The sequence below is a fragment of the Alligator sinensis genome, unplaced genomic scaffold, assembly GCF_000455745.1.
Source record: "Alligator sinensis unplaced genomic scaffold, ASM45574v1 scaffold178_1, whole genome shotgun sequence".
NCBI classification, from domain to species: Eukaryota; Metazoa; Chordata; order Crocodylia; family Alligatoridae; genus Alligator; species Alligator sinensis.
The window spans coordinates 1,271,677-1,282,890 of NW_005842031.1; the positions used below are offsets into that span (position 1 = coordinate 1,271,677).

The window sequence follows — 11,214 nt, forward strand, 5'->3', positions numbered from 1 at the left end:
GCTGTAATAGACCCCCGCCATTGTGTCTCCTGTGCCGTGTTCCCCACGAATTTTAACCCAGAGGGTCTCCAGCCGTTCACCCTGGTCGCCAATATCGGCTTGCAGGGATGTGTAGTTTTCCTTAACATAGAGAGCTACCCGCCCCGCCCCTTTTCTCTACGCGATCCCTCCTGTACAGGGTATAGCCATCTATACCCGTAGTCCAGTCATGGGTGGAGTCCCACCAGGTCTCCGTTATCCCTATGACATCGTAATTGTTTGCACTAAGCAGGAGGATGAGCTCCTCTGCTCCCGAAGCCACCTAAAATTACTGTGTAGCAAGGCCCTAAATGGCCTTTTCCTCAGGCTGCCTCCTCCCAAGTGTCCTGTTATTGGCTGTCACTGCCACACCAAGTCTTTGCTGGATGAACAGAGGCTCAGTGGAACTACAGCTCTTAAAGGCACTTCCAAGCTATGCTCTAACATGCAGCATGACAGTTTTGTAAAAATGGTAGCAAACTGGGTAACAGGGAAATGCTGGATTCACTGGGGAAATCCCAAAGAGAAAACTCGCATACTTACGTGAGATAGAAGAAAAAAAAAATGAAGGCTTTAAAATAAAAGGGCAGGGGAATAAAAACATTACATAACTTGCAACCCTCTAACTTGCTATCTGTGAGGCAACACAAACACCACAATGCTAGGACAGCAGAATTCCTAGACATGCCTAAGGGAGAGATTAACAGGGTTCCTCTACTTCGGGAGAATACCGAGCCAGAAAAGGGGGAGGAAAGAGGCTGACAGCTGGGACATGGCCAAAGGACTGAGAAGCACAAGTGTACCATTACTACAATCCACTTTTTTATTTTTAAGAACAGTGTTGATACCTTTATTGTATGCATGGTATTCAGTATGGGTAAGTTATTCTTACATGAGCACTGTACATTTGATTCCAGCTCATCCAATGCACCAGGTACATAACAAAATACATTAATTTTTTTTCAAACATGCTTTCACCATGCTACAGTATTAGGTAAAGTGTCAATTGCAATATGCTGTCCATTTACAAGGTCACAATAAAGAGAAATAGTTCGACAATATCAGAAAGCCTCCAAGTCCTTCAAAATACAACTTCTAAATAGGCCGCTTTGTTTTAAATTTATGAATGAGGGTTGGGCTCACAAAACTGAGGTATTAATAACATTTGCTTGAGCCAGGCATAGTACGGCTAGGCACAGCACAAGCTCTCCCACACAGCTCTGCCAATCCATCTCAGTACTGACCTGCAATGCCCCAGCTGCTTTTCCAATCTTAGGCTTCTCATGAACAAAGACTGCCAATACAGCTAATCGGTGCCAAACTGTCTGGTGGTTTTGTGATATGGCCGAATGGGGACTATGTTGAGATGAAATGCACCTCCACTTGTGAGCACAACAGAGATCTGAACCCAGGTGAAATACCTGGAATACCAGACCTCAGTGTTGAACTGTCGCTAGCAGCTACATGCTTATAACAAGGAAAGCTTAGATTATTTTGAAAAAAAACCTATGCAGATAGATCTATTGACTATGGAAAGATATGCAAATAGATGCCCAAAAGATCCACAAAATAACTCAAATTATATTTATAGCTTACTTTCTGACTTTCAATGGGAAACATTGTCAGAGGAAGTGCTATACAACACACAGGATCTCTGACCTAGATTTTTCCAAGAAGACTATAAAAGGAAGGTATACTTATTAAAACAAGTGGAGACTAAATGGGTTTAATGTTACCATGTTAGCTGCTGCAGTGCTAATTTAAAACTATTGCTTTCTGTTAAAGAGGGGGGCTAAACTGGCTGATATTTAGTTCTCCTGATTTAGATACTCAAAAGAAACCAAATGTTTAAGTGGTAGCAGCTGAAACAGTATTTAAAGCTGCAGCCGTGCTTTAATGAAGAAGGGTGTGAAAAAGGAAGTCCTTTCCCTTTAAAACTGTTGGTGCAGACGTGGCTTTAAGGATTGCATCAGCTACTAGGGCAACAATTTAAACTTGGGTTTCTTTTTGGGGCACATGCATCAACATTATTTGGGAGAAAAGTTTTAGTTCAACTGTATGTGACAATTAAAATCTGGCTACCATGGCTTCAATTGTAAAGATAAAGCTAAAAAATTAAACAAGCCCTAAAAAAAAACCCACAGCTTAAAATTCTGAAAAACATCTATATGTTAAAGAAATGAAGCACACTATTCCTAGCACGAAAAGCCTAAAAGCACAGGATTGAAAAATGAGTATTTGGCAAATTCACCTGTTACATCTTTCTTTTCTTCCACAATCTTCCCATTTTCTACAGCCGCCATAAACATTGTGCATTCTTTATTTTACAAAATTAAGTTTTTCAAATGTATGCATGTCCTTCACATTAATAATAAACAGAAGTGTGCTGTATCATAGCATATATGCATTAAATCATATATTGTTAGATCTACATACAAACAGAAATATGCAGTATACATACAAAACCACTGATAGTGATGGTTCTGACCTTTTATCATTTGATAGTATTTTTTCTCTTCCACAGGAAAGCCCTAGAATATCCGTATGCTTTTGTGCCAAGAGAAAGGCTTTTCTCCGAGAAAAAAAATAGAAAGTTTGTAAACTAAAAAAGTAGTAGTACTATAGACCTACTCAAAGGATGGGTAAGCTAGGTCTTTCAAGCTGTACTAAACTTACATTTTTAGGGCAAGTACATTACAGAAGAGCATGATAACAAAAACAAAACACATAAATCTTTTTTTCCTACAGGATTCTCTAGACAATGTCCCCCCTCTTACAGCCTAGTTTTAAAAAAAAAATCTATAAAACTGATATAATCTCTTTATCAGCCATACTATTTTGCTCTAGATGTTTGCCTTGTATTGTTCTTCAGTGACCTTAACTTTTAAAAGTTAAGCAGAATAAGAACTCTTCCGAAGTGTGATCTCTAGTTGCTCCAAAGTAATTGCGTCAGGGACAGCATTAAGACCAGACAGTTCTTCCAGTAGATAGAAATACAACTCATTTGTTTCAGTATCTGGCATAAAAATTCACACACACACACACACACACACACCAACTTTACAAACTCTAGCCAACATAGCGATGTCAGTCAGTAGTGCAAAGAGGTATTATCCTTAATTAATATGGTACAACTTATTTCATTCAGGGCAGGCGTATACAACGTAACTTATACTGGCAAAAGCACAGAAGCTGTATTCTTGTCAAAAGCAAACTGCTGGGACAGTATGCCTGCAAAGCGCTCCTTGTATATACCAGGCTTGCTTTACTTCTTAAGTTTTTCCTTGCTTTTAATCCCTAGAGTCAAAAGCTACAGCCAGGGCTGGTGTATTGCTGCACCTCCTTGGAACTGCAGTGATGTTACTGGAGTTCCAAGCAAACACAGAAGTCCAAATGCATCCTATCAACTGGAGGACTGGGGTCGTGGTGACCATATTTAAGGTACCCAATTTCTTATTTTTAGAGGTGCCAAGCACCTGAACTGGTGCTAGAGTGTTCACTACTTCAAAAAAAATCAGGCCAGGTGCTTAGGTGCCTTATATTGATGGAGTAATCTAACAGTCGTCACTCCAATTTGGAAGTGTTCGGCTCTGAGTTTTTCTCTTTGGAAATAGGAGAGAGAAACCATTACTAATCAAAGTGTATAACATGCTTCAGGATTTAAACACCAAACTACCTTTGACTGAGTCAGCAAAGACTTTTTGTTATTTATATTTCAATCAATAAAGCATATCTTTACAAACTTAGTTTGTATATTGCTCCAAATGGAGGCAAGCATTACTGTACTTAAGTGCATCTGTTTTATTTCATTGTGTCAGTTAATGGTGCTTATCAGGAACAGAGGACTGTAAAGCAATATTCCATAATGTACTTCCAACTCGCTAGACAAAGACAAATGCAGCACAGGTATTTTGCTTTCAGAAAGGGTGGGGGGAAAGCACTACAGAAAGTCTTGCTAAATGGAGCAGAGTTTAATCAAATCATGCATGATCTCAATTTGCTTTAGAAGAGAATAAACTCTTATTATAAAGTACCAACTATTGATTCAGATTTTTAAATTCCAATGTAGTATGTTTCACTGCATGCTGTACTCTTGTGTTTCCTACAGCATACTTGGCTAGGGACAGACATTACACATAAAGCAGTGTAAATGATCAGAAACCAGTTTAAACCTGTAACAGAACAGATGTTCAGTGCACATAAACCAATCTGAAAATGGCTGAAACCAGTTTAAGATAAACCTGGTGAAATGTAGTATCAGACTTAACTGATTTGGGTCAAACTGGTTTATGCAATGTTTGTCTCAGACCCCTTGCTGGTTTAAGCTAAATCAGACTCCCCTAGCATCCCAGCATGCTCTCTGGGCTGGGTGGGGCTCTCTGCTCCACAGCAAGGCTGGTCCCTCCCCCACTGCTCCTCATCACCACTCCCTGCTAAGCAGGAATTCCCCTCCCCTCTGCCTTGCGGAGAGATGTCTGTATATTAGCTAGCAGACCACATGCTGGCTACAGTCCCTGCTGAATCAACAGGAAGAATCAACAGGTAACTCGTAATGTCCCTCTGTTGTTTTCTTAATGGGGTAATAAACACCAAGTTAGGGGGTGATAAACACTTATCAACTCCCTGCTGGTCTAATCATAGCATCCTGCCTGGGCCTGGCCATACCCACCTCAGCTCAGTACTGTACAAGGGAAGGGAGGGATGCTATGGCGCCTCCCAGCTTCTAGCCTGAGACACTGCAGGCATGTACTGGCATTTCTGGGATGTCTGTACAGTTACAAAGTGATTCAGCCTAGCCAGGCTCAGGCTTTTTGAATGTCTGTCCCTAGCATTCATGATTTAATCACTGTACATTGCATGCAAGTGGGGTAATCTTAAATGTTAAGGTAATTATGTGAGACTGTGACTTGGACACTTGAAGTGAAACGTGAAACTCCAGCGGGCAAGCAGATGTGGCCGGAGGCATTTTGGTGGCTAAAATATAGGCAGGAAGAATGGCTGTAAGGGAAAAGCATGGGGAAAATTATTGATGACCTTTACTTCACTCCTCCAACATCTAATACTGGTAGTCAAGAGACTACTGCCAAGGGATAGGACATAGAGTCCTATGGATAGACACGATTGCTATTTACAATATATATACACATTAATGTAGCTATAGGGGTGTAGGTTGTAGCCATGTTGGTCTAAGGACATACGCAGACAAGGTTCCTTGGGTGAATTTGATATCTTTTATTAGACCAACCTAAATAGTTGGAGAATAGTTATTAAGCAAGCTTTCGAGTTCAAAAACCCTTCGTCAGGCTACGGAAGTTTCAGCAGTTGGTGTGTGCTCTCATTTATATTTGATTGAGTACAAAATTCTGGGGTATTTTTAGTGAAAATAGGGTATCAGGCCTTGGCTCAGGAACCAATCCCCCATTTGTAACATTGTTTCTTATGAGAAAACTGGTTCTGAGTTACAATGTTTCAACTTAAGATGCGGTTTTCAGAAATTGTGTTGTAAGTCCAAGGACTGCCAGTACTAGGGTTGGGTATTTGACCACGCAAATAAACTTTGGTCAACTGACCAGTCAAAAATTGTAAAAAATTGCCAATAGGTGCAAACTACACAGAAAAAGCGTAATTTTTCCATTAGGATTTGTGTTAAAAACAATTAAAAATCATATTTCTGTCAAGAAAAAAAAAAAACACCAAAAAATGTATTTTTGTAAAATTGCTATAATCTCTGACTGGTCAAAAATGCAGTCAATTGACCAGTCAAATTACAATATTTGACCATTCAATTGATCAACTTGCCATACCTTTGAATAGCTAAAGATGGGTTAAGGCATCTCTAAGTCAATGATTCTCAACCACTGTGTTGTAGGATTTTTGATGTGGAAACACTTATGCTATTCACAAGATAAACCCAGAGATACCAAATAGGAATCAGTACCAAAAATATTTCTGACCTATTGTAGTCTTCATGAGTTATCTAAAACAGAAGAATTGCTCCATTATTTTTCTCTTATCAATAAGTGAGTGAAAGCTAGGAGCTGGCATTTTCCAAAAGGTGCCTCAAGACTAAAAAGCTTGAGAATCATTGTTTTAAATAATCAAGTCTGAAAACGTTAGACCTAGCTTGTAAACAGCCTGGGTCCACTATTTCCTGTATAGCACAAAGCACACTGTGGCAACCTTACTAAATCAGTAACAATAATGGGACATGCCCCAGAAGACTTCTATGAGAATGAAGTTGGACCCCATTTTTTGATTCTGGTCCAACTATTCTAAACTTTAAAACAAAAGCAAACTTGTGATTGATATTTTTTTAATTTCTAGGCCTGTTTCTAATAGTAGAAGATCATCTTTAATTTGTTTCTAATTATGTGTTTATTTTATAAATAACACTCCTACCAGAAGCGTTAAAAACAGAACCAAATTTTGATAGTACAGAAAACAAAATATTTAATAAAGTCTGGTAACAGATTTATGAAACCACTGTAGGTACAGAGGTGGCCTGCTGTATGAATTCATACCACTGTTAAAAAGCGCACCCCAGAGGATATTTTTTTTTATCTGTAGTAATTAGATAAAGAAATCAATGCAAAATGGTTTAAATAGAAATTGGAGGAGAGCAGTTTACATAAGATCTCATGCATTTAATTACAAGGTAAGGTTCTGGCACTGAGCATAGTTGAGCTCCAATTCTTACAAGAAAAATAAACAAAAAGAACAGTGTCAGGAAAACAGAAGGAAAGACTGCATTATCTGTACTCAGAGTTATGAGTGCATTTTCAGAACCATGAATCTGTCAAAGGAATAAAGGAATTTAGTCCTAGGTTTAAAATAAGTAGGACAATACCTGGCAGGAGCTGTGGGATAAATTACTTTTATATGTTGGAAAGCCAGATCCTGACTTAAAACTTGCTTTATCCATGCTCTTACTCCTTGGCCAGTATCACCTGTGCAAGAAATAAACATAAAATAAGTGATATTATATGTATTTATATAGGGTGCCATACAATGTCAAAAATACTGATGTTAGAAATTCACAATTACAAACCACAGACTCAATCCTGCCAGTTAGTGATCAACTGGAAATATTCAGCACCTTCACTTCCCCTTTTACATAAGGAGATACTCAATACCCTCCAAGATCGCATTCTTAAAGGGGCTATCTAATAACACTTTCAACTGCCACTGACCCCCAAAACCTTGCACCAATTATAAAGTAGATCATAAGCCATTGATAATAGCACGACAGAACAAACACCGACTGTAAATGTTTTTCCCCCCACAGTGGAAAAAAAACCCAAACAAAAATCCTGCATTGTCTTTGAAAATTGGATTTTTTTCACAGAATCATCAAAATTCATAAACAAGACTGAAGTGTCCATGTTTCATAAGGTTGGAGGGGACCTCAGGAGGTCCTCTAGTCTAACCCTCTGCTCAAAGCAGGACCATCCCCCAACTAGATCATCCCTGCCAAGGCTTTGTCTAGCCGGGTCTTAAAAACCTCCAAGGATGCAGATTCTCCAACCTGTCTGGGTAACCTATTCCAGCGTTTTACTACCCTTGTAGTGAGAAGGTTTTTTCAAATACATAACCTAAACTTCCCTTTATGGAACTTGAAACCATTGCTCCTTGTTCTATTATCTCCCTTTTTAATTACATTAACATACCTCCAAATTTACTTGAGATTCATAAAAAACTCACTCCATTTCATTAGCTGTTAAGAACAGAAACAGGTTTCAGCCAAACATTAGATCCAAATACCCGTGAATTTCTAATAAGCCAGACATCAAATTGTGTATAGATCCAAGCATTAATGCCTAGAGTTAGCACAGTGTTCAAAATCCTGAATCCCAGTCCAATGCATAAGAACTGACTGAGATGTGGATCTGAAACCTACATCCAATAGCAACCTGAAGCTGGATTCATGCTTTCCTGTGTGCACACTTTACAAACACAAGCTTGCATCCCTTTCTGAGCTTCTCTTCACTGTACTCAAAAGCATAACTTAACTGCTAACCATGCACAAAAATCTCCAGGTCATATTAAGTGGTTCTTTAAACTTGTGCTCACCTTAGATTTGAGTGTGAGTTATGCTCAAACTGGTAATACAGCAGGGACTACAGTTAACTCATCTACTGCTACTCCAATCACTCTATAGAGCGCTGGTGCGGTTTTAATCCCAGCTTCTTCCAGATGCTTGAACTTGAACTGCCAACCCAAGTTAATACCCAAGCAACCTTGTCTTTATTGCTGTTTTAGCCTTGGCTAGCCAACCTGAGTTAAAAATGCAAACACACCTAGAATGCATCACTGTCACTCAAGCTAGCCTAAAATGAACACAGTCACTTGCGCATACCAACCCAAGATAACTGCTGCGGTGAATACAAGCTCTTAGAAAAGGTTTTCTATTGCTTTAGTTTCCAAAGGAAATCCTGAAATATTATTTACAAAATAAAATGCATGCAAGTCCAAGCTACAAATACTCTCTCATATGCTTTGCTTACATGAGTAGCTTTACTAGAATCAACAGCCTTATTCACAGGTGTCAAGTTGAGTATGCTTATAAATGTTTGCAGGACTGTGACCCACACTAGGTGTTTACAGGCATTCTCTGAAATCCAGGAAACATCATCAGGAACACATACAGCTCAGGAAGCTAGTTTTTCAGTGAACAGCTTACAGAAGACTCATTTTAACTAAGAAGAAATATGACTGACTCTTGCAAATACATTGCCATCATGGTTCTGGCTTCATTACCAAAGCTGATATTGGAAGGCAATTACAGTTACTTACATACACACACAATGTCCCAAAGAAGCAAATATGTATAAAAAAAAATCTAAAATGCAAGCCTTTTCTATTCAAGTTTAGCACTACTCATAAGGAAAAAGGAATGCTCAGGAGCATGACTAAAACATGGATAATTCAGTCTTGTTTATGTATTTCAAAATCAGTACCAAAACGAACTGTGTCAATGTCCGCTACCTGGGCTTTTTTTGTTTGTTTTGTTTTGTTGGGGGGGTAGGTTCCCCTTCAGTTCAAACTAGAGTTTTAATTTCACTTTCAACCACGGAAGACTAAATTTCTGCCATCTATGTACAAAAATACAGAGATGAGGACCTGAGCCTCCAAAATTATTAGTGAGGACCTGATTTAAGGCCACTGCTTTTTCTTGTTGAACTCCCACAATTGCTTAGTACTTTACTTAAGTACTGGAAGTCTTTTACTGGGACTTCCTCATTATTTCCCATTCCATGGGGGGCAGGGGTGGAGGTGGTGTTCAGGATCTTCTTGCTGCAGTTAACCTGTGACAATCATTAAGAGGAAAATCAATTCACAGAACTGCCACTTTGCTGCTGCTCTACGTCATAACTGCTGAACAGAGGGCAACAACGCAGCCTACAGTGCCAGCCCAAGTTAAGAGACCTGTGGCTACCCCTACATAAAAACATAGCCTACAGACTTGTTAAACAAAAGCAGATAAAAAGAGCACTCTGACTTTCTCTCATAGCTGCACTGCAAATATTATGAATAGTTACATTAAAAATGAAAAATTGTAGAGTACTTGTGGAAAATTGTAGTGTATACTTGTGGATTCAACCTCTGACCATGATCTACCTCCTACAAAATCAAAGTTATTTCCTCAAATACTAAAGTATTAGCATTAACAACAGATGCTGAACACACCTCTTCAACTCTGCTTTATTTTAATCTTTTGAACTCAAAACAATTTTGACAATCCTGGTTTAAGAAAAACAAATGTAAATGGCATTGCAAAAATAAAAATGCAATGAAATTAATAGGAAACCTCCTAATGTTTTTTGTCAACTCAAACATAAAATTCTGGATTGAAAATATATACAGCAAGAATAATGTCAATATTGGAAGGGTCTAAGTTGAATGCTGATACGTACTTGTGGGCAGAACAAAATGGATGCCTACTGGTTTGTTCCAGCAAACACACATGTGGACACCCTTAGCTAAAATTAAAAGAGAGTCAAGGTAAAGATAACATCAGAAGGGTTTGGGTTTTTTTAACCCATCATTGTTACAAGTAACATAAAGATTAATATGATCTTTAATGGAGAAAAAAAGTGTTTCTCAAAAACAATTACCTGCAATTTAGGTAACGGCCAATTTCAGTTTTACTTACATACTCAGTGAGGACACAGAGATGGGATTTTCAAAGGTACCTAAGTGATACAGCAGCACAAGTCCTATGACTTTGGCACTGTCAATAAAGCCAAGATCCTTCAAGCTGTGGCGCACGCAAGGCACTCATGAAAGCAGTCCCTGCATGACCACAGTTGTCCCTGTGCCCAGGACCTTGTCTAGGCTAGAATAAAAGTGGCAACCTTAGCATACGATAGCTTTCAGGTGCTAACACCTTTGAAAAGCCCAGCATGGACAAAAAACACTGCTTTAAACGGATGCTAAACTAGGCAGAGCCTCCACTCCTCCAAAAATTCCTGCCCAGGCACTTGCATCAAAGGGCTGGGTGGCCCTCGTGCATATGCCATGGTCCAGGATGATCGGCTGCTGCTGCAAACTGGGCAGAGAAAAGCTGGAAGGAGCCTAAACTTTAACTCGGCAGTCCTCAAACTTAGACTCAAAGCACCCCTGGTTAGACTTAAAACGGCCCTCCAAAAACTCCTGCTCTTAGCTTTTGCTTGATTTTTTGAGTGCAGAAAAATAACCTGGCCCCGTTTCCACTGCAAAGAACCCAGCGAGACTGCAACAGGGCGCAAGGCCTTCAGCACTACAGCTTCCTATTTGAAACCCTGGGGTTTACCTTGCCACTTGCCTTTGTGCCCCTAGCAGGGCTAATACTGCACAACACCCCGAAAAGGAGCTTGGGGCCTGGTCACACACCCCAGCCACACCTCTACCAACTGGTTTGAGGGGGCTAGCCTGGGCCAGGATTCATACGGGGCAACTGGGCAGGGGGCACAAAGCTGGCATCGGAGGCGCTGCTTCAGATGCACCCCAGGGAGGGGGGGGGAAGGGCACCTGGCTGCCCCACAGCGCTGCAGCACATGGCTTTCCCCCAAACCACAGCGCCCCACCCCTGCTAATGCAATGCAACACAATGCAGTCCCCCGCCCCCGCAGCAAGCCCGGGGGGAGCATGCACCTGAGCCGTGCAGGAAGATCACGGAGGCCGTGTGCCGGCCCGCGGGGGACGCCACGCTCCGCC

At 40.2% G+C, this 11,214-nt stretch overlaps 1 protein-coding gene across 5 annotated transcripts in view; it reads right to left on the reverse strand.

Annotated features, from left to right (window-relative positions):
* Positions 1-11,214, reverse strand: part of LYPLAL1 (lysophospholipase like 1) — a 42,281-nt gene extending 31,067 nt beyond the window's left edge. The window contains exons 1-4 of one of the 5 annotated variants that reach the window (XM_025202584.1): positions 11,152-11,214; positions 9,933-9,998; positions 9,224-9,323; positions 6,866-6,965 (exon numbers count right to left, since the gene is read on the reverse strand). In XM_025202584.1, coding sequence (XP_025058369.1) covers positions 6,866-6,965; positions 9,224-9,269 — 146 coding nt within the window. In that variant the 5' untranslated portion in view covers positions 9,270-9,323; positions 9,933-9,998; positions 11,152-11,214. Of the gene's footprint in view, positions 1-6,865; positions 6,966-9,166; positions 9,324-9,932; positions 9,999-11,151 lie in introns of all 5 variants that reach the window. The other 4 variants (XM_025202582.1, XM_025202585.1, XM_025202581.1 and 1 more) reach the window with 4 other exon arrangements.